The 22,964-nt window shown below is 58.7% G+C and overlaps 1 protein-coding gene across 2 annotated transcripts in view; it reads left to right on the top strand.

The window, feature by feature from the left end:
* Positions 1-22,964, top strand: part of TAFA5 (TAFA chemokine like family member 5) — a 199,556-nt gene that overhangs the window by 129,558 nt on the left and 47,034 nt on the right. For both annotated transcript variants that reach the window (XM_024127484.1, XM_024127483.1), the window contains exon 2: positions 1,960-2,109. In XM_024127484.1, coding sequence (XP_023983252.1) covers positions 1,960-2,109 — 150 coding nt within the window. The remainder of the gene's footprint in view (positions 1-1,959; positions 2,110-22,964) is intronic.

Genomic DNA, 22,964 nt, shown 5'->3' on the forward strand with positions numbered 1-22,964 from the left:
CAGCCCCGCGGCAACACGCAGAGCTTAAAATAACAGCCGGGACAGAGCCCACGCAGCTGGCCGACCGCACGTCGCAGAGTCGGACCAGCCCACAAGTCTCAGCGTCTTTGCCGTGAGCTCCTGGACCCCCTCAGATGCACGGTCGCCCGTAATCACGTCTGTCTTTGAGGCTCTAACCACTGCGGTCACCAGAAACGCACACCTCATTATCCGCGACACACTTCCCTCTGCTGCATTTGTTTCTCTGCTTATTTATTTACGCGCCTCTTTGTTTATTTTTGCCTGGTTCTTAGCGCAGTGTATAATTTTGCGTGTAATTAGTTAGTGCACGTTGAAATCACAGCCAAAGCCTTCAGGGAGGCGGCACTGGGGTGTTGGCCATGGAACAGGCTCTGCTCAGCAAGGGGCGGGGTCCCAGCAGGTGGAGGAGGAGGGGCCCGGGGCCCACACCCTTCCTCCCGCACCTGTGTGGGTCTCCCGTGAGCCGTCCGTGATGGGCTCTGGGCGGCTGGCTTGGGGTCCCCGTGCACAGCTCCCTTCAAGCCCTGGGCCGGGCATGTCTGGTACTACCCACTGCAGACACCCCGTCGCCTCTCGGGTCGGTCACACCCAGGCATGGCTTCCCCCGGGTCAGGGTGACCTTGGCAGCTCTGGGCTGACGGAGCCGGTGGCTGCTCCACGCACTTTGTCCTGCCAGCCAGGCCCCAGGCCGGGCTGGGCACCCGGAGGTGACATCAGTGACAAAAAGGCAGGGCAGTCCTGTGCAGTGAGCCGCCTGGAGGACCCGGGGGCTGCCTGGAGGAGGGGGCCAGGGGTGACAGCGCTGTATGAGGAAGGACACCCAGGGCTGAAGAAATGGCTGCTTGGGAGCCCCAGGGAGCTGCCAGCTTTCCCTCTGTGGGGTGGACACTGCCACCCTCCTCCCCTGCACGTGGGGACCGTCTCCTGGGTGTCACCTCCTCGTTGTTCCCTTGTTTGGAGCTGCAGCATGCACCCCCATCCTCTCTCCCTGCCCACCCCCTGCATAGCGGTGGGCTGGGATCTGTACGGGGCCGCATCCTCGAGCTGGGAGGGACCTTCAGGGGCAGAGTACCGTCCGCTTTCTCACACTGCGGTCCCAGGGCCCAACGCAGAGGGCGGCATACAGTGGTGCTTATGGTTTGCCGAGGGAATGAAAGCGAGGCAGCGAGTGGATGCCCCGGTGGAGGCTGTGGCCATGTGGCCACCCCGAGGGGCCACCCGGTGTCACCAAGAGGTCTAGGCTCACAGCTCGGGGATGACCGGGGGGACCAGCCAGGCCCGGGGAGGACCTGCAGCCTCCCTGGGGCCAGCGGCCAGGCTTCCCTCGTCGGCACCCTCCGTCCAGCGCCGGCGCTGCCTCTCCGGTCGGTGTTACTCTTCAGAGCATCTTGGTTTACGGGCAAGCGTGTCCCTCTGCTGGGACGCCGGCCCCCTCAGCTCCCTCAGAGCAGTGGGTGCTCTCCCTGGATTCAGGAGTCACGTGGCGGGGTGAGGAAGCCAGTGAAACCCATAGAGTCGTCACCTGCAAACGAGACGGGTCCCTTCTCTGCAGGTTGGGCCGGTCCAGACACAGACCGAGGCCGCTCCCGGCCAGCCTGGGCTCCCATCGCGGAGCCCTGTGCAGCCCAGGTCCTGACTCGTGACCGGGGACCCTTCCCCCATGACTCAGCCCTTCATTTCCAGGCGTGACTGAGGTGGGGCACGTTTAACGTCCTGTCGCCCAGGCAAGGCTGCCAAAACCATGCTGTCCAAGCGTGGAGGTCGCTGGCCTGACCCGGTGCATTGGCTTTTACAGGGCGGGTCTGACAGCGTCGTCTGGGGGTTCAGATGTCCCTCTGGGTCCCTCTGCAGGAGGGCGCCGGGTGGGCACTCGGTGTGGTGCCGGGACGGCTGGTCTCCAGGCGCGTCCCCTCAGCCCTATCTGCGCCTCTCTTGCAGGCCAGCTGGCCGCCGGCACCTGTGAGATCGTGACGCTGGACCGCGACAGCAGCCAGCCGCGGAGGACGATCGCCCGGCAGACGGCTCGCTGCGCGTGCAGGAAGGGGCAGATCGCGGGCACCACCAGAGCCAGGCCCGCCTGCGTGGACGGTAAGAGCCGCGGCCCAGGCGGCCGTCGGGGGCCACAGGAGGCTGCGTGCCCGGGTCCACGAGGTGCCCCCAGCCCCCAGGACGTTCCGCCGAGGCGCCCTGCTCGCTGGGCGAGGCCTCGGGCTGCACGGGGCCGCCTGCTGGCCGTGGGCGTGGAGTGCAGGCTGGCGGGGAGCCGGGTGCCCACGGGGCCAGAGGGCATTTCTTGGCCAGTCGGGCTTGCTGCAGGCAGAGGGGGTGGAGGCGGTGCCACCAGCGAGATGGCCCTGATGCCCGTGTGGTCTCCGTCTGAGGTGCCAGCAGGGTTGCTCGCCCTGCGGGCCTGGCAGGCGGCAGGTGCCCCGGGCCTCGTGACGTGCAGCGGGGCCGCCACAGGCTCCCAGGACAGCCGACGCGATGTGCCCGTCGGGTAGGCTGGTGGCACCACTGAGGCTGAGCCGGCTGGGGGACGAGACACGTCCTGTTAACGTTCTTGCTGAGTTAATGCTCAGGCACCTTGCGGGAGGTGGTACCTTTGGGGACCGTCCTCAGAAACAGACCCACAAGCCGTCTTTACAAAGCGGGGAGGAGTCCCCGCAGCTTCCGTCAGGGCACCGACGTGGGCACGTCCCCTTGTGCAGGAGACGCCGTGGGTGCTTTGCAGGGGACCTGGGCATCCCGAGGCCGGACGCAGCGGGGCCCAGCAGGGGTCTGGGGCGGGGCCAGCGGGCGAGTGGGGGAGGCGGCGTTGGAGCCGGGCCGGAGCCCTACCCGGCCCCAGGACTAGAGCAGGGGGGACACCCCTCTTCTGGCAGCCTGGGGGCTCCCGTGGGCCTGGCTGGCAGCTGCCTGTGTTGGTCCAGGCTCCTTGGGGTGGATGGCCCCATGCAGGGGTGTGGGGCGGCTGGAGAAGACGCGGTCACCGCGGTCAAGGTGGCGGGTCCGAGGTATCAGCCGGTCCATCCCGTGGGGGCGGCAGGGATGCACAGGGTCGCCCAGAGCTGGACTTGGACCCTGGCTCTTCTGCTCGGTCCCTCCCCTCCCCCACAGCCTCTGCGCGGGCTCTGGGGGCCCAGCTCCCTGGTTCAACCTGCTGCCTCCGCCCGGGAGTCCCACCGGCTCCCCTGCTCTGACCTAGGACGTGGGGGGACCACCTTGCCTGCTGCAGGCGGTGCTGGCGAAGGTCACGGGAGAGGTGGCGGGCGTGCTGGGCACAGGGCTGGGGCATCGTGAGCTCCCGGCCACTCTGGGAGGTTCACCAGCAGTGCGGGTGGGGCCGCATCAGGAGCGAGGACACATCATCCCCGAGGGGGAGGCTTTCTGACAAGCCGGGTGGGTCCCAGTGCAGCCCCCAAAGGGAGAAAGGCCCCCAAGGAAGGGCCCCTCGGGGATGGAGCCGATTCAGGGGCCCGGGTCAGTGTCACCAGTGAGCCTGTCCAGGACTGTCCGGGGACCTGGCCGGGGCAGTGAGTCTGCTCGGGGCCCGGGGCCTGGAGCTCCGGCCCCACGTGGCCTCCAGCAGGACAGGGAAGGAGTCGGGGATGGGCCTGGGCTCTCGGCCCGAGGGAGCAGGCCCGGCCCTCACCACTCCAGGCCCCGACGTCCTGTGCACCTTTGGGGCTGAGCTGGCTGCGGGAGCCTCACCCACGGAGCCTGGGGTGCCCAGAAGCACCCTGGAGGTGCACGGGGCTCCGGGACCACCCGGCCGCCCCCGGGACCCTCCTTGCTTCCCTCAGGCCCCTCGGCCACGTGCCACCTGCCTTGTGCTGCCAGCCCGGAAGGGCTCTCTGGGAATGTCGGGGGCACCTGGGAGATGGTGGGAAAGGACCGTGCCATGTGGGGGGCTGGAGGCAAGTGGAAGGACGCTGAGGCAGCTGGTGCCTTTTGAGGATCTGGAACAGGGAAAGGAAGCCCCCGTGCTGGCGTCAGTTCTGTTTCCAAGAAGCTGTCGTCTGTCCTTGTTAAGAGCATCTAGCCATCGGCGTCCCACGGACGGGGTGTCATTGAACAGCCAGATGTTCACGCACAGTGCTAACATCTTGCCTTTGGGGGCCATCCTCAGAGACAATCACAGACGGTCTTTACAGAGAGGAAAGGCCTAGCTACTCCGAGGCCGCTCCACTGACCCTAGACTCTGTCTGCCCAGTGGACCGCCTTGACCCCCAGTGAGCTGGGCTAAGTCACCGCATCCCTGTCTGCAGCTCCTGTAACTAGAAGCGGCCAGAGCGCCTTCTGGGCCGACGTTGATGGATTCTTCCCAGCCGGGAGGGAGGGAGGGAGGGGGAGGTGCAGGCCCGCTCCTCTCCCCGCTGGTCTTTAGCTCTGGGAGCCTCCGGGAGAGTCAGGTCAGAACGGATTACTAATTGAACCTGGGTCTGCTCCTCCGAAGCCGCGTTCTCACCCCTCTCCCGGGAGCCTCCCCGTGCCTCAGGAGCTGGGTCCCAGAGACCCAAATCAAAACCCGGCCGTTTTCAAGGGAGGCCACACAAATCAGTTAGCTGGCATTTTTTGCACAGTGGGCATTTCCAGGCTGCCATCTAATTTAATTTTTGCTTTTCGATTTTCTTGCTCTGTGCACATAATGATTCCTCAAGTGTGAATTGTGCCTGCTAAAGAGAAAATTGGGGCTGCATGGGGTTGGTTGGAATTCGGTATGAACGGGGCTTAAATTAGGATGGTTTGTGCTGACCCTGGCATGTTTGGTGAATACGTGGGCTTGAAATACTAGAGCCCAGCCGCATCTGTTCACATGTTTATTCATTTATTTATTAACTTATCGTTCATTCATTTGCCTACTCACTCATTCGTTTGATCAAATAAGGTGTTTGCTCCTGAGTGGAGGAGGGCTGGAAAGGGTACCTAGAACATGCAGTGCTGGGGGCCTAGGGTCCAGACTGTGGGGCAGGGGCTGGAGGACCCCAGAGTACAGCCGTCACTTCCTGTCCAGGACCGTAGCAAAGCTGCATCTTCAAGGGAGCATTTGAGCAGGGTACCAAAGGATGAATAGGAGCTCCCCAAGAAAGTATCTCTTTGTAAAAGGAGGGGGCTGGTGGTGAGAGGGGAGCTCCTGGCCGTGTTTCTGGGTAAACCACAACCCCCAAGCCTGGACCCTAACCCTAACCTGCCTAGGGTCTTTCCAACTCATGGAACCATCAGCGAAAGAGTTTCTCAAACAAACCCCACTATCCCTGCAAGGCTCCACGTCCTTACACACAAATACAGAACGGCACCTACCCTCGGGGCTGCCCCTGGTCGTGGACACCTCGGTTAAAAGCCTCCTCCACTGGCACCGCTGCTCTGGAAGGCTCTGAGGGCCCTTCTCCACCGGTGGAAATGCGCGTGGTCCCAACGCCCCTGCAGCACTGCTGAGAGGACCGGGGCCCAGTCCCAAGCCCCGCCCTGCCCAGTGCACAGCAGGTCACCCACAGGCAGCTCCACTCTCCCTGAAGTGGCCTCTTTCTTTATAAAGGTAGGCTCTTCCTCCCATCAGCTGACTTCTCATGAAACTCTTGGAAGAGAACAGAGTAAAGAAAGCAGCGTGGTGCCCAGGGGCCGGGCACGGGCAGTCGGGCGGGAGAAGAGAGGGTTGTTTCCGGAGCAGCACTGCCCCGGCCATGGTGGGGGGGTGGGGGTGAGGGCAGGAGTCTTAGGCCGGGCCCGGCAGGGTTCCTGGGAGCCATGGAGGGGCGGGGGCAGGCGGAGTTCGGCACAGGCCTGTTGTGAAGGGCCGCTGCAGCCCTGAGCAGGAGGTCGTAGCCTAGGCTGGCACAGTCCAGTCTGGAGAGGGTCCTCCCTGTGTATGGCCTGCCAGGCTCCCCAGAGTCCCTGCCAGGACCTCCTGGCTGATGCTGTTGACCACTGGCACCTGCTGGGAGCCGGCCTGTCTTCTAGCCAACATGCCTTTGTATTCCTGCGTAGGGAACAAATGCATCCAGGTCACACGCCTGAACATTAGGGTCAGATCTTGTAATATACCTTTCCTTTCCAGGGGAGCCTGGGATGCAAACCGGGCCCAGGGTGTTGGGTGGAAGGCCGTGGCCCCAGGCCTCCTGGGTACTCACCAGCTGTGCGCACAGATCGGGTAACAACTGAGCCTCACCACACTCTTCTTAGAGTGAGAGGAGGTGTGATGCCCAGAGGCCCTCTCTGAACTGATGTACCAACCTAGGGAACCACCTGTCCCCCATTTACATTCTTCCCAACCATGTATGAGACATGCGTGTTCCAGACATGGCCTTTGAGGGATTCTGCTGAAGAAGCTGGAGCAGAGATGGCTGTTTGAGAGGGGTCTGGGTGCAGATGGCTGCTGTGGTCTGGGATGAGTCTGGGTCCCCGCCAGGGAGGAAGTGAAGACCCAGAAGAGGCACCTCATTAGTGGATGCAAGGAGTTGAGGGTGCAGAAATAAACCCTTGCATCGCATCAGCTGATCTTCATCAAGGGCATCAAGACCAATGGGGAAACAGTAGTCTTTTCAACAAGTGGCACTGGGACATCTGGATTCCCCTGTGCAAAAGAACGAGGTTGGATCCCTGCCTCACGCCATATATATACCAGCAACCTCAGCATGGATCAAAGACCTAAATGTTAAGGGCTAAAATGATGAAACTTGTAGCAGAAGACAGGGGTAACTCTTTATGACCTTGGGTTTGGCAAAGGATTCCTACATATGACACCAAAAGCACAAGCAACAAGAGAAAAATAGATAAATGGGACTTCATCACAATGAAAAACTTTGGTGCCTCAGAAGACACCATCAAGAGAGTGAAAAGACAGCCCACAGAATGGGAGAAAATATTTGCAAATTGTGGATCTGATAAGGGACCTTTATCTAGAATATATAAAGAACTCCTCCAACTCAAAAATGAGAAGACAATTAACACAATTTTAAAATTGTCAAAGGATCTGAGTAGACATTTCTTCAAAGAAGATAGACGTGAATAACCAGATGCCAGCTCTCATGAGTCAGCAGGAAAATGCAAATCAAGCACACAATAAGATACTGCTTCACACCCCAAAGCGTGGCTAGAATCAAAAAGTCAGATGATAACAAGTGTTCCTGAGGGTGTGGAAAAATCGGAACCCTCCTACACTGCTGGTGGGAATGTAAAACGGAGCAGCTGTTTTGGAAAAATGGTCTCGATTAGACAAGAGTTATCCTATGATCTGACAGTTCCCCTCCTAGTGGAATCCGAGGTATTCCCCAGGAGAAATGAAAACATACATCCACTCTGTCGACTGAAAAAAAACGGCACAATGTGAGGGCTGTGAGTTAAGGTTTATCTGGGGCCAAATGAGGACTACAGCCCAGGAGACAGCCTCTCAGAGAGCTCTGAGGGACTGCTCCAAAGAGGCGGGGGGTGGGGGGGAGGGGGACGTCAGTATATAAGCGATTTTGGTGAAGGGGAATACATGCAACCATGCACATATTTTTTGCAGAAGGTTCTGCTGGTCACGAGGAGCAGACGTCACCATGAAGGATTTTAGTGCTTTTCTACATAAGAGGAGATGCAAGAATTGGGCTCGTAACATCTTCTTCTGAAAATATCTAACTATCTGAAGACCTGCTCTGCCAGTTTTTCCCAGAGCACAGAGGGCCTCTTTCCTGATCTCCGCCCTGAGCTCCTTTCAGGGGGTGTTGAAGGTCAGTAGCTGCAGCGGCTCAGGATTTAATCCTTGTGGAGGTAGCTGGCGAGTGCCAATTAGTAGCTGGCAACTCAAAAACTTGTCCACACACATTCACAGCAGCATCTGCCCTAACAGACAAAAGGTGGAAACAGCCCAGACGTCCATCAGTGGACAAATGGGTAAACTGAGCGTAGTGTGTCCATATAATGGAACGTTACTGAGCTGTAAAAAAGAACGAGGATTGACACACCTTCAACGTGGATGAACCTGGAAAACATGACGCTCAGGGAAGAAGCCAGACCCAAAGGGCACATGGTATGTGATTCTATTTACATAGGATAGGCAGATCCAGAGAGGCAGAGAGCAGATTAGTGGCTACCAGGGGCTGGGGAGTGATAGGTAGGGGAACGGGGTTTCTTTTGGGGGGATGAAGAGGCCCTAAAACTGACGCGATGGATGCACGGCTCTGGACGCACTGAAACCACTGAATGATGCACTTTGAAGTCGTGAATTGTAAGGTGTGTGAATCAAGGCAAAGCGCTTGCCCCCCACACACATGCACAGAGCTGATGAGGAGGGTGAACTGGTAAGGCCGGGTGGGGGGGCCTTGCACGAGGCAGGGGGTGGGGGAGATGTGACGGGAGCGGGGCCGGCACCCCAATCCCCCCTGAATGGTGAGGACCAGGGGTTAGGACGTGGGCTGTTCTACAGCCTGGTTGGGTTGGAGCTCAGGGTGGAGAAGTTCTGACAGGGGAGGCGAGTGTAGACCACCGTTCCTTAAACTCTGATGGCAGGGCCCGGCGTCTGTTTTGTAGTATATGGTAAAAATCACATAACTGGGAAACAAAATTTCAGAGAGCGTTTGAGTCGAAGTCTGCTTTGTGTTGGATCCAGCAGAGCCTGGACGGCCCCTCTGTGTCACACTGGCCTCGCGGCATAAGGAGCAGGGTGGACCCCCACCTCAGCAGCACGGTCCGCAGCCCCCGCCCAAGGTCCTGTGAAGGGGCCGGGAGGCTGGGACCCGGCTTTGAGGCTCAAAAGCCAAAGGGAAGGAGACGTGAGGCCTTTAGATGCTGGTGGAGAGAACGAGGCAACTGAGAGGAACGGGGGAAGCTGGGAGTGGCTGGAAATTCCCAGAAGGGTGTTAGGGGTTAGGGGCCCAGGGCTGCCTCGGGGGAGGGGGCAGCTCCGCGCTGTGAGGGCTGGACGGAACCCAGAGGCCCATGCCTGGGTGGCCCTTAGTTCTCCATCAGGTGGGGGCCTTGGTGTTTCAGCACCCGGCTCTGCAGCCTCACCCGGATCACCCTGCTTCTCCCCAGGGCCATTGCAGCAGCGCTAGGGTGGGTGCAGGGGCAGAAGCATGAGATGAGAGGAGGGGGCCGTCACGGGCAGCACAAACCTGATGGGGGCTGAAGCGGGCAGATGCGGTAGCAAAAACCCTGGAAGGCTTCCTGGAGGAGCTGAGCCCTGTGTCCCAGGGAGGTGGCCACGCCCACCTGTGTCGCTCCGTGGCCCTGGTTGTGCCCTAGACTCCCAGAGTGTCCTTTAGCAGCAGGCTTGAATGAGTGGTCACCCCACGTCCCCGTCCAGACCCCAGACCCCGTTCTTTGAGAGGAACAGGGACAAGATGCAGAGTGGACAGCAGGCCTCAGTCTTTTGGGGCAAAAGCTTTTAGGTGTCTTCATACTTGGAAAAGTGCGTATGCATATTTAGAAACCTGTGTATGCCCTTTATGCAGCTGAGTGGCCTCCAGCAGTCCGGCTAAGCTCTGCGAGCGGTGGGTAGAGGAACAGCAGAGGGGTGAGTGAGGGTCCAGCCCTGCCTGGCCTCCTGCACCACCCAGTGCTTCCTTCATCTGTGTCACCTGCTCTCTGGAGTCTGCCAGACCTGCCCCCGTGGTGGGCCGAGCAGGCGTGCAGAGACTTGCAAGAGTCGTGTTAAATTTTCAGAAATTTTGTGAGCTGACTGCTATATACAGCCGTTAGTAAAAAGTAAGTTATTTAACCTTACCTGCACATAAATTATATTAAAAAGAAAGATATCTGTGCTTCCCCGGTGGCGCAGTGGTTGGGAGTCCGCCTGCCGACGCGGGGGACACGGGTTCGTGCCCCGGTCCGGGAGGATCCCACATGCCACAGAGTGGCTGGGCCCGTGAGCCGTGGCCGCTGGGCCTGTGCGTCCGGAGCCTGTGCTCCGAAACCGGAGAGCTCACAACAGTGAGAGGCCCGCATACCGCAAAGAAAAAAAAAAAGAAAGATATCCACCTTAAGTCTCTAAAAAAAGAACAAGCTAAACCCAAATCAAGTAGAAGGAAGAAAATAACAAAAATTAGAATGGAAATAAATAAAACAGAGACTAGAAAAAACAGTGGACATCAACTAAACCAAAAGTTAATTATTTGAAAGATAAACAAAAATATCGAAACTTTATTTTTAATTAGACTGATCAGAGAAAGAGAGCGAGAAAAGGCTCAGATTACTAAATCAGAAACTAAGGGGAGGACCACCCTCTTTATTTTTACTCTCCTTCACAGAAACACAAAGGGTGGAAAGGAATGCCATGACCCGCTGTGTGCCAACACATTAGGTAACTTGGATGAAATGGACACCTTCCTAGAAACACACAAACTGACTTAAGAAGAAATAGAAAGTCTGAGTAGACCCATGACAAGTCAAGACAGTGAGTTAATTATCTAATAACATCCTAGCAAGAAAAGCCCAGGACCGGATGGTTCCACTGGTGAATTCTACCAAATTTAGAGAAGAATTAATGTCAATTCTTCTCAAACTCTTCCAAAAAAAACACTTCTTGACTCAGTCCATGAGGCTGGGTTTACCCCAATACCAAAAGTATCAGGAAAAGACATTGCAAGGAAACTACAGACCTTATAAATACAGAGGCAGAAATCCTCCACAAAACACTAACAAACTGAGTCCAGGAGAATATGAAAAGGATTGTACGTCATGACCAAGGAGGATTTATCTCAAGGGTGCCGGAGTGGGTCAACATAAAGAAAATCAGTAGCTGTGATATATGGTATTAATAGAATAAAGATCAAAAGTCACATGATCGTGTCAATAGTTACAGAAGAAGCATTTAACAAAATCCAACATCCTTTCACGATAAAAACACTCAGCAAACTAGAAACAAAAGGGAACTTCTCAACATGACAAAGGGCATCTATGAAAAGCCACCAGGCAGCACCGTACTCAGTGGGAAGACTGGATGCTTTTGCCCTAAGATCAGGAGCAAGGATGTCTTCTCTGGATACTCTATTCAGCATTGTCCTGGAAGCACGGCCAGGGCAGCTGGGCAAGAAACGTAAATAAAAGTCATCCTGATGGGAAAGGAAGAAGCAAAGCTATCTATTCACAGATGACGTGATCTTTTGCAAAGAAAATCTGAAGGAATCCACGTACACCCTTAAAAGTAATAAAGGAGTTTGGCAAGGTTGCAGGATACAAGGTCAGTATACAAAACTCAATGGAATTTCTCCACAATGGTAGGGAACAATCTGAAAATGATCTCAAGAAAATAATTCCACTTGCAATAGCTTCAGAAAGAATGAAATGCTCAAAAATAAATTTAACAGAAGTGCCAGACTCGTGCACTGAAAGCTATAAGACAGAAAGCTAATAACGTCGCCTCCCTCATCTTATACATTTTCATCAGCATTTGAGGATAATCAGCGTGTAGAGAAGAAATATCTGTGCAATATCTTGGAGGAGATTCTCCCCAGGAGCCAGGAGCTGATGTGCCCCGGCGTGTGGTGGGAACCCTCGTGCTCCGATTGCAGCCGTTAGCAGGGACACTCGTGACATTCTTCAGAGGAGGGTGCAGGGGGCTGTGCACTGATCAGCAGACAGATCTGCAGGCCGCCTGCCTCTCGTCCCGCTCCTGTAGCTCAGGGACACTGCAGACGCTCATCGTGGCGGGGGCGCGCGTGGGCCCCTGTTACACAGGGCTCTGCCCAGGGTCCCCTGGGAGTCCCCAGGCTCTGTCCAGGCCGATGCAGGCAGGTCCCCCTCCCAGAGGTTGCTGATCTTCTGTCTCCTTCAGGAAGGAGGGCAAAGGGGGCGCCCAGCTCCGGAGCCCCCGACCCTGGGCGGAGTTTAAATTCGGATGTTTTTCAGGACCCCCAAAGCAAAGCTGCAGTTGACGTGGGCGTGACAGAGCTTTGTGAACAGTTCCTAAAGGCCAGCATGTGCAGCTTTACATGGTCACCAGGGCCTTGCTGAAGGCTTTAAATGAATCCCTGGTTTTATTTCCACAGACCCCCACTGAGGGAAGCACTCTTATCTGCCCCCCTTTAAAGACTGGAGACTGGGCCACATGTGGGATGGAGCTTGCCCCAAGTGGTCAGCTGCAGCCTGGAGGCCCCTGGGTTTCAGTGCCACCCAGGAAGCCGCGGTGCCCTCTGGGGAACACCCGGCGGTGCTGAGAGGCCCAGACCTGGGTGCAGGATGAGAAGAGCCCAGGCTGTTGGCCTCAGCGAGGACCCCGGGGAAGACGGGACAAGAGGTCCTGACTGTGTCCTGATGTGTGGGGCAGTGGAGGAGGCACACGAGACCCCAGGGGAGGAAACTGTGGACTCAGGCCGCGGCTACCTGGGAAGACTTCCTGCAAGAGGTGACACCAGCGCTCATCTCTGGGCCACAGTTGTCAGGAGCAGGTGGGCATCAGCGGGCAGCACACCAGGGTGCTTGCCGGCTGCTGGGCAGTGGGTACCGCCGTGGGCGAAGTCTCTGAGAGCCGTGCCGAGGACGCAGTGCCCGTCAGAACCCGTGGTTGAGCCCCCCTTCCTTCCGGGCCTGGCGGCTGCAGAGGAGGGAGACAGCGGCCCCTCTCTCTCGTGCACACCTTGCCCACGTGCACATGTGCCAGCACAGGGTCACACTGGTTCTCAGCCTGGTGGCGGGGCCGTCCTTGGCCGCAGACCATCGCCCGGCTCTGGGCCCGCAGAGGGAGAACCCAGCCGCCACGGTCTAGCGCCGGGGGCCCCTGCCTGGGGGTCGACCTTGTGGGGGGAGAGAGTGGGTGCAGCCCGCCTGCCGTGGTCACGTCCACGCCCGAGGGTGGAGGTCACAGGAGCTGGACACCCCCGGCCCGGGGCCCGCAGGGGAGATACCCAGCCGCTGCGGTCTAGCGCCGGGGGCCCCTGCCTGGGGGTCGACCTTGTGGGGGGAGAGAGTGGGTGCAGCCCGCCTGCCGTGGTCACGTCCACGCCCGAGGGTGGAGGTCACAGGAGCTGGACACCACGGGTCCCGTCGCTCCCAGCGAGTCCAGCCCCTTTTCAGGGAGTCCAGCTTCTGTAGGGCAGACGGCCCCTGGCACCGTTAGTTTCAGGGCAGGCCCAGGAACTGGGGTGTGGTAGGGACCCCTCTGGGAGGAGGGTGGGGTCCGGCATCCTTTACGAGCCTCTCCTTCCCACCGAAATTGCCGGCCTCGTGAGGTGAGGTCCCCGCGGCGGCTTTCCTCTGCGCCCTGGAGCGGCTACGCCCACCCGGGGCTGGGAAGGCATCCCCCCCCTCCGGTCCTCCTGGCGAGGAGCGGCTTCCCTGGGGGCTGAGCGCGGGCCCTGGGGCTCTGCACCCCCCAAGGAGGCCCTTCTTTGAGGGACCCTCATGCTCTTTCATGGGATTTGAAATTTCAAACTCAGTTCAGTAGCGTGGTAAAAACCAAATGAAAGCCAGGGAAATTGTCGACAGAACAGTTGCATTTTGATCCAGGGAGCGGGCCTGCCCCCATGTCCTGCTGGCTCCGGGCATGGACGCAGGGGCAGCTCTGGTCGCTTTCAGGACCCGCGTGGAGGGAGCGCCCGCGCAGCCCCCAGGTAGGTAGGGCTACCCCAGGTAGGGCTTGGGGAGGCGGGAGGGGCCGGGTCCTTGGACCAGCTCCTCAGGCCGTGGCTGGGGGCAGGGGCTGATCCCCACCTGCTGGGAGCGCGGGTGGTGTCTGACGGCCTTTTGGAAGATCTCTGCCCTGCTCTCGGGACAGTAAAGTCAGGGCCCTGGGTGCTGGGAGAGGTCAGGCTGGTGATGGACGGTGGACGGGCGAGTCAGGAGGCCAGGTGGTGGCACTCGCCGTGGGGTTGTTGAGAAACTGGAGGGAGAAGCCCTGAGCCCGGCCCGAGCACAGTGCAGAGAGGTGTCTGTGCCCACCCAGGGGGCCCTGGGCGCGGCCTGAGCGCTGTCGCCCGGCAGGTGTGGCTCACCTGTGGGCCAGGGAGCAGGTACCCAACAGGGGCCTGGAGGCAGTTCCGGGGGCTCCCCTGGGTGGTGTGAAGGGGAGTGAGGTCAGCAGGGAGGAAGCTCAGGACAGGGATACGGCTCCTGGCCGGGCGGCCGGGCGGCCGGGCTCCAGGCCGCCGCTCGGAGCCCAGGCTGGGGTAGGGGCGGCAGTGTCCAGCAGGGCGGCGATGTCAGCATCCCCTTCCTTGCTCTCCAGGGCTGTACTGGGGGCGGGGGGGGAAGGAAGGAGGCCCCGCAGCAGGGAGCTGGAGAGATGAATGAAAGTGTCCCTTTAACTGTTCAGATGACTGGCAGGATCGGGCAGAGCCTGCCTGCCTGATGGGCGAGAAGCAGCCGCGTTTGCCGCCGGAGCCCGGGGCCTGGCGGTCGGAGGAGCCCTGGGAGGGGCATGGGCCCTTCGGGTCAGTGCGACCCCGTGAGGATGGTTCTCTGCGTCAGCCGGAAGGGCCCTCCTCACCTGTGCCTTGGCTGCTTTGGGTTTAGCTTTACTGTCCTCGTTTTCAGTGTCCTCGGCTGGTAGCCGGGCAGCTGATCTAACGCGGATCTTACCGGTAACTGGGGAAGGTACGGTGTTCACGTTCTGGGTCCACAGCTTCAGGAGCGGGTGCCGCCCTGAATGTCGGAGTCGGGGGCCCCACACGGGGGTTAAGTACCCGAGCCCTTGCAGGTCCAGTGCCCAGCTGCCCACATGACCTTGGCCGTCACCTCCACCCTGAACACCAAGGGCCCCTCCAGTGTGGACGTAAGGGCAAAGGGCAAACTGCCGGACCCTGGACCCAGCGATCCGTGTTTCCTAGGTGACTGGGCTGCACGACCTCCTGGGGCAGCAGACCAAAGATGCAGGTGTGTTTTTTAAAGAGATGCATCAGCGCCTTTGAATGTGAACGTGCCTCTGACACCTGAACGGCAACACCAAGGAGAAGAAAACAAATGCAGCCCTTCCTCACAAAAGGCTTTCCCTCCAGCATCAGGCATCCCTGGTGGCCGTGGGAATCCAAGTCTATACAGTTACAGATTTCATAACGAGGCCCGTGTAGGCAGGTTCAGAAATGATTTCATGACCTTGCATAGGATGTGGAAGTCCAAAATAAGTGTTTATTCTTTTAAAAAATACTTTGAGATGTAACACACACAGGCTTGCACTACTCGCCCGCTGGAGCCTGGATGCTTCACACACACACCCCCAGTCATACCCCCTCCCGTTACTAGTGCCCCGTCTTCTGGAACCTCGCATTAATGGAATCAGACGGTACATAGACTTTTGTGCCTGGCCTCTCTCACTCACCGTGTCTGTGAGATCAACCTTGTTGTGTGAAGCGACATCTTGTTATTTTTATTGCCGTGTAGAATTCCATTGCTTGGCTGTACCGTAATTTATCTGTCTGTTCTAAAGAAGATGGGTGCTTGGGTTATTTTGAATTTTCAGTTATTATGAGTGCCGTGGCTGTGACCACGTGTGCGTGTCTTTTCGTAGACATGCCCGCTCGTTAATCGTGGGCGTATGTATACCCGGCGGTGGCACAGCCGCCAATCAGCTATGGTAGGTCCGCCCGAAGCGATTCTCAAAGTGCTTGGACCGTTGGAGCTGCCGCCAGCAGCGTATGGCGGTGCCATTTGCTCTGTGTTCTCATCAGCACTTGCTGGTGGTCTTTTTAGTTTAGCCTTCCTACGGGGCTGTGGCGTGGCACCTCGTTTGGGTATTGATGTGCGTCTCTCTGCTGAGCGGTTAATAAGTGTGATTCCCCAGGCTCATTGGGCAGGTGGGAAGCATCTCTCGTGAAGCATCTGTCAAAGGACTGGGCAGTTTGTTCAGTGATTCCCAGGAGCGCTTTCTTTATTCCGCGTCTGAGTCCTGCACTGGAGGCTTGTACTGCTGACGTCTTCTCCCAGGCTGGTGTGGTCGCTGGCTTACTGGTGTGTTTGGATGAACAGAAATTCCCAGTTTTAACGAGGTCTGATTTACCGGTCTCTCCTCTTAGGTCGTGTGTTTTGCTGGTCAGGGGCTGGTCCCTCGTGTCCTCCCACGAGCTCCGTCGTCCACGTCACACATGCGGGTCTGTGATCCAATTCTTATTGATATTTTACGTGGTCTAGGACGGATCTCAGATCTCATTTCCAGCATCACTACTGAAAAGTTCTAACCTTTCAAGCTCATAACAATTGTAGGTAAAGTTCTAAAACATGATTTTGAAGCAGAATGGAAGAGCTGGGTCTTTTTCCCTGATTATGTTATACCTAATCAGCTAATTATGTCTTACTGTCTGATCAGCTGAGAGCTGGGGCTGAGATCACCCGTGGATTACTATATATACTTACCCCACCCCCGCCCCCGCCGGCCCGGAATGCTAACGAAGTCATGGAATCTCTGTTTTCCCGTTTCCTTTTCCACCTTCCTGAACATCTGAGGCTGGAGTTGTCAGGAGGAAGTGACAGGTGCTGCTCTCCACATTCCCCCCGATGCCCCGGCTCTGCGTCCAGCCCAGCCCTGGCCTTGTGCGTCCTCCCACGTGGGTGCAGGGCCGGGCTCCACAGGGTGAGGATGCGGGTCTTGCACTCTTGCCGTGAGGGCAGGACAGACGGACAGGCAGAGGAGGGGTCCGGCCTGCTCCTCCATCCGGAGATGTCGGCCTGGGGGGGTCCTTGTGCCCGATAATGGCCACGCTGCACCCACAGACAGTGGGGGGCTGTCTTCTCTCTGGCGTGGTCCGGCAGCCGGCAGAGGACCCCGCCTCCCGGTTCTCCCAGCTCTGTGCTCTGGGGGGACAGGCCGATCTCTTGTCCTGCTGAAGGCTGGGCCGCATGTCTTCTTCCCCATTGTCTGGCCGGAGCGGGTGTTTTCCCTTCGTCTGTTTGTTTTTAATTAATAGGCTTTATTTTTAGAGAAGTTTTCGGTTCACAGAAAAACAGAGCAGAAAGTACAGAGTGTTCTCACATGCCCCCCATGTTCCCCTTGTTAGCATTAAGGATAGCACTGTTAGTGCATTTGTCACAAGTGAGGGGCCGACAGTGATATACTGTTACTAACCCAAGTCCGCCATTCACATCAGGTTCCATCTCTGTGTCGAGTGGTGTCTGGGTTTTGCCAAATACATCGTGTCGGGGACCGTGTCAGGGACGGTATCACACAGAATAGTTGCACTGCCCTCGAGCCTGCTGTTGGAGCTAGCTGGCACTCCACAGCGCTCGGGGGCTGTTCCCCGAGATGGGGGGTTCCCTGTGGCAGGTGGGAGGGAGCTGGTACCTGGGGTGCGCCTGCCCCTGCCCCCTGGCCGGGCCCCGAGGCCTGGCTCCGTGCAGGGCAGCCCCGAGGCCGGCATCGTGCCCCTGGAGGTCAGCAGGGAGGCCGGGATGCGGCTGCTTCTTCCCCTCCGTGCCAGGAAGCCAGTCTGATGGTGAGCTGGGAGGTGAGGAGCTGAGCCGAGCCTGTGCTCCCAAGGGCAGCCCACCCTCCCAGAGCCCGGCCCCACGGAGGAGCCGGCACCGGTGGGGGACAGCCGTCGGGGGGCCTGGATCTATGCCGTCAGCAGGCCAGAGTTGGAGCAGGACGCCCATGGAAGGGGGGACCCAGTGCGTCCAGAGACCCGGCGGAGCACCTGCCAGCCCTGGCGGGGGTGGGGTGAGATTGAACCCCGAAGATGGAGCCTGGGCTTCCTGCTCCCCTCCCCCAGAGCACCCACTCTTTCCTATGCCCACCTCCCGCCCGGCTGGAGAGCCTTCTGCGGTTCCAAGCTGCAGAGGTCCCCGGGCCGGCCGCTCCCGGAGAGGCTTCCGTCCACAGTGGCGGCCCTGTCCGTCTGGGGAAACCCAGAGGAGGAGTCGGGGGCAGAGAGCAGCAGGGCACAGTCCCTGTTCTTGCCCGGAAGAGCTAGGGCTTCTGGAAGGCAGGTGCCGGGTGCCCCGCGAGGAGATTGCAGGAGGGAGCCCAGAGCCGGCACCCTGTGCAGCCAGGCCCAGTGCCCTGGGGCCTAAGAGGGCCGGCCTGGGAGCCAGAATCGCCCCTGCGCAGCCTGGCTACCGCCGCCTAACGGCGTAATCATCCATCTGCCTCGTGCCTTCCACCCAGGAGATGAGCGCATACTGCAGTAAGACGGACCGCAGGCCCCGAGAGTCAGGAGGCAGAAGAAGAGGGGAGAGGCCGGAAAACTTCTAATGAAATTGCATTTCCTGCAACAGCCGGGACCGAGACGGTGGTGTGCCTGCCGCCATATTGCTTCTGACACGGGTACCGCACACACATTAGCGACGTCCCCCACGTCCATCCTCCCCCCGGTCCCGGGCTGCTCTCTCCTGTTGATGTTTATTTATCTCGCGGGCTTTGCTGGAATATAGTGATTCTCCCCGGGATGCCAGCACCGCATTATAACCCGCCGCCCGCGTCATTCAATTTCAATTTCTCTGATGTTCTGACTCCGCTGACAAAAGTAATCGGCTTTGGCTGCCAGGGCTGCAGAGTTTCCACCGAGAGCCGAGTCTCCAGGTGTCCCCGATGTCACCGGCCTGAGAGGGCTGCACGCCTCGTTCTCGGGATGGGCAGAGCCCCCGACACCCCCTGCTGCCCTGATTCCCAGCCCAACGAGGCAGAGGAGGTCCCATCTTCAACTTTAATGGATTAATCGAGATGACAGCAAAAGCCCAAGCGATCTAACTGGGCATGGGTTCATCTCCAAAACCCTCAAAAAAGGAGAGTGGGACCCGCAGAGACCCATTCAGGCTAAAGGCACCTCTGGGTCCCTGATTCAAGCCTAGTCACTTGCATTCCTCCATCAAGACAAGTCGTGTCGGGAAGGACAGCGTGCGTCTGTCTCCCTCCTGGTGGACCTTCACGCTGGCGCCACCCCCAGTAGGGGAGGGAGCCCGTCCTCAACCTGACCTGGGTCACTAGCCACCCGTGAGCCTCAGGTCACCTCTGAGGAGTGAGCATTACTGACCTGCCCCAGGCCAGCAGGGATTCCCAAGGTTCCAGGTGGCAGGTTCCTTGGAGAAGAAGCTACGAGAAAGGGTCCTTTTGGGGTCCCTCCCAGGAGCAGTTTAGCACCGTGGCCTCTCTTTCGGAACAAGGGAGGTTCAAATGGTCCAGAACTGGGCACTGTGGGCTGTGGCATCGTCCCGGAGCACCTGCTCTGTGGCAGGTGAAGCACCTGCCCTCGGGCACCTCCCCAGCCCTGTCCCTCCTGGACTTTGCACGAGAGGAGTCCACGCTCACTGGTGGCCGAACAACAGCACATCACAGAGCTCAGATCCCGCAGACCCCCACGTGGGGCTACCTCCTGCCTGAGCTAGCCTCAGTTCAGCTCGTCGGGAATGGAAAATCGGGACCTCCGGCCCCTCCTCCGTCTGGCAGGCTGCCCTGGTCAGCTGTCCAAGCCTGTGCGAATCACGGAAAGATGAAGGATGGCCTTTAGGAGCCAGATGACCCTGTCTTGGGTTGTGCATTTAAATTCTCTCGGAGGGGGCGGCTCTGGGCTGTGAATGCACCGCGGGGCTGGCGCCTGCGGCCCCCAACCCCGTAATTGGCTGCTAATCGCTGTGCGCTTCTCGGGACGGCCTCCCTTAACTGTGGCTTTCGTGGTAAATAAATGCAGTATCTGTTACTCCTCCTTTATGGAGGGCGTTCTTGCCCTGCAGAGGTCGTTATGATTTGGCACACGGAGAGGTTTGGAACTCTCTTTAATGGAGGGTCTCACTGGAACAAGGCTCTGTGGACAGACCACTTAGAGGTGCTGGGAGGCCCATCCAGTGCACACTCGATAAACGCGCCCCCACGCGCTCTGTTTAACTTACGTGGCCAAGCCTGTGGCCTCTGTCAGCTCAGACCCAGGAGAGCACTGGCTCAGGTCAGCCCCCCACCCGGCCTGACCCCGCAGAGGAAGTTCGAGGGCCGAGGATGGAGGGGAGTCTGCTGAGGGCGGCCTGGGCAGAACGGAGCCCAAGGTCAAAGCTCCCAGCAGGACGGAGCCGATTCGGAGCCACTGGGCAATGACCCTGTAAACTTGCCAGCTCATCAGCCTGTCGGAAATGCGGGGTCGAGGCATTTTGTCACGGCCCTGGTGGCAAGGAGGCACCTCCCGTGTTGGATGAGGGCGATTTTTCATGACGGAGACGATGATTAACGGCGGCTTCTCCGCAGCAGACTTTACGGGCCTCTGGTGACTATATTCTGGTGTAATAAATACGTCAGGGAAGCACCGTCTCCAAAGGCTGGGACAGTCAGTCCTGACTGACCTGTTTGAATGAAAACCCTAAACCCCGTGGAGTCAAACTGTCATCACGCGTTACCCATAAATCAGGGGGCCGAGGGGACATCGCCCAACGTGTATCTACCGGGAAGCACTAGAGATTTTCGTATTCCAGGGATGCGGTGAGCCCAGGAGGACCAGAGCGCACCACTTGGACACACTTCTTAAATCACGAGGTTGGTTTCTTGTCGCAGCGCAGAAGCCGGGAGGGCCATATGCCCTCGGTGACGGCAGCTGCGGTCAAGGGCTCCCCAGGAACGGGCCAGAGCGGGAGGCGACTCAACAGGGAGACGGCTCCTGACAGGTGGCTCCTCCCCACCATCCACCCAGCGCATCTCTGGAGAGGCCGCCTTGCTCCCCGACCTGAGGTGTTCCACTGCGAAGCACAGAAATGCCCTGCGGGATGGGGAGGGGCCTGCTGGGGCTCGTGGCCGGGGAGGGCCTCCACTCCTACAGGGAGGTCAGAACAGGCGGCCCAGCTGAACCAGGAGTGCGAGGCCTTTGGTGTCTCCTGCTAGCCCTGCTGTCGGGGCAGAGCCGTGTCCAAGGGGACCTGCCGCCCGCAGAACGTCCCTGCGGCGCACCCCACACGAGCAGGCAGGTGTGTCAGGGGATCGCCAGGCCCCGCGAGCCCCGTGAGACCCACGAGCACCCTGGACACGCAGGCGAGACTGTGGCCCCTCCCCCAAAATAGCTGGAGGGAGCCTCACCTGCGACTCAGCCGCGGCTCCTGCTGCAGCCCCGGCCAGGCTCGCAGGGAGAGGGAAGCTGCCTGTTTCCAAGACTCCAGTGATGTCCGACGACTGGGCAGTGAGCCCAGGGCGTGGATCTGGTTACTTGGGTTCCAATCATGAGCCTTTCACTGAGCAACTCTGTGTCTTTGAAGAAACCCCTTAGCCTCCCCGAGTCTGCTTTCTCATCTGTAAAATGGGTACAATGCCGGCTTCAAGGACCAGAGCTAACATGAGTAGGGGGTAGCGATTATTGCGTTATGTTCATCAGTCTCAGCTCATGTGACGTCTTTCATGCCATGAATTTCCCTCTCCTGGACCTTGACTGCAAACACTCAGTCTTCCCTTGGATTTCAGCACCGCTTATTAGGCTGTAACTGATGGACTCTGGGAGGGTTGGTGTGTGGGAACTTGTGCTGCCTACCTCGGCCTGTGATACAATCGTCCTCTTTAACACTTATCCTTAAAACTAGCCCTAAGTATTCATTATTTGTGGTAGGGAATTTGGACAGGAGGGAAAAGATAATGTAAGAAGAAGATGGAAATATTCTTTTCATAGCTTTTTTGAAAGTACTCGTTTTTCTCTTGTGTATCAGGGAACAAAAGCCCATGGGTGGAAGACGCGGCTGAAGGTCAGGTGCACATTTCCTGCGAACATGGTTCGTGCCGTGTGATCTCTCGGCTGGGTATAGAATGGCAGCTCACGTTCACTTCCCGTCAGGGCTTCCGAGGCGTCGCTCACATTCACGTGGCCTCTAACGCCCCTGATGGCTGTGTGTCCTGACATCAGTGACCTCCCGTGCCCTGGACACCCTTCTTCACCTCCCACCCCAGAGCCTTTTGAAACTTTCTTTGGAACGTCCACGTTCAGAAGCATCCATGGGTTACAACCAGGTGTGTTGACATTCAGTGGGCACTTGGAATGGAGACTCCAGTTTTGCTGGGAATGTGTCCATATGATCCCTGATCACCTACCCCCAAACTGCGCTCTTTCCTGATAGAACAGTTGCTCTCAGCGGGGAGCAGGACCTGGACACCCAGGCCCGGGGGTGTTGGGGACGGTCATGGGGACCAGGGCACTAGCGGCAGTTCGTGCTGAGGCCCTTCTCTGCTTCCTTCCTCTGTCCGCACAGTCCCGCTTCTAACTCCTGAGGTCTCTACTGCTGTCACCTTGCTTCCTCCCCGGTCGCCAAAATCCACTCTCGTTTCACATAAGCCGAGTCCGGGTGACTCTCTGAGGGGACCCTTGAGGTGGGCTGACCGTGGTCTCTGCTGTCTCCGGGGCCAGGTTCCCGTCTGCTACTCTCTGCGCTGCTCCCAGGGCTGTGGCTTCCCTCCCAGGCCACCCCTGGGTGCTCTGCCTCTTTCTGAAGCAGGAGAACTGGGTGACTGAGCAGGTGGGCAACTTGGGGTCCTCCGCTCCTGCAGCAGCCTCTGTCCTACAGCGGGGAGTAGGACGGGCCTCGGGTACCAGGCTGGGGAGTCAGGGCCCTGTCACTGCCCGGTCAGGGCGGCCTCCTCCTTGTCTGTAGCCCCTGAGCCGAAGGGCTGTGCTTGGATGTGAGACGGCGGGGAAGGGGCGCGGAAAGACGGGCTTACCGAGGGCCCGCGGTATTTCAGGCTCTGATGACCGCTTTTTGGAATCCTCCACCAGACGTGCCTCCACCTCCCCGAGCCTGTGTGGGCGGCCCACAGGTCATTTAAGGACACATCTTCCTGGCTTGACCTGGGGCTCGCTGTTACAGCAGATGCTCCGTGGGTACCGGGCAGGGGCTGGAGGGCTGGCCACTCTCAAGCGAGTGGGCCATCATGATGTTCCAGGACAGCGTGGGAGGGTAGCTCTCAGCCCTCGGCGTGGACTTGGGTGGCTGGGCCACCACCTCCTTGCAGGATCCTGGGAAGTTCACTCTAGTTACATGTGCAGAAAAAGGAGGAAATGGGTTTTGGGAACTTTGTCCCAAGCCAGTGGACCCCACAGCCGGGGCACCTCCGAGTGACGCCATCGGGGGATTGGGGGCGGATTAACCCAGAG

The sequence above is a fragment of the Physeter macrocephalus genome, chromosome 6, assembly GCF_002837175.3.
Source record: "Physeter macrocephalus isolate SW-GA chromosome 6, ASM283717v5, whole genome shotgun sequence".
Classification (NCBI taxonomy): domain Eukaryota; kingdom Metazoa; phylum Chordata; class Mammalia; order Artiodactyla; family Physeteridae; genus Physeter; species Physeter macrocephalus.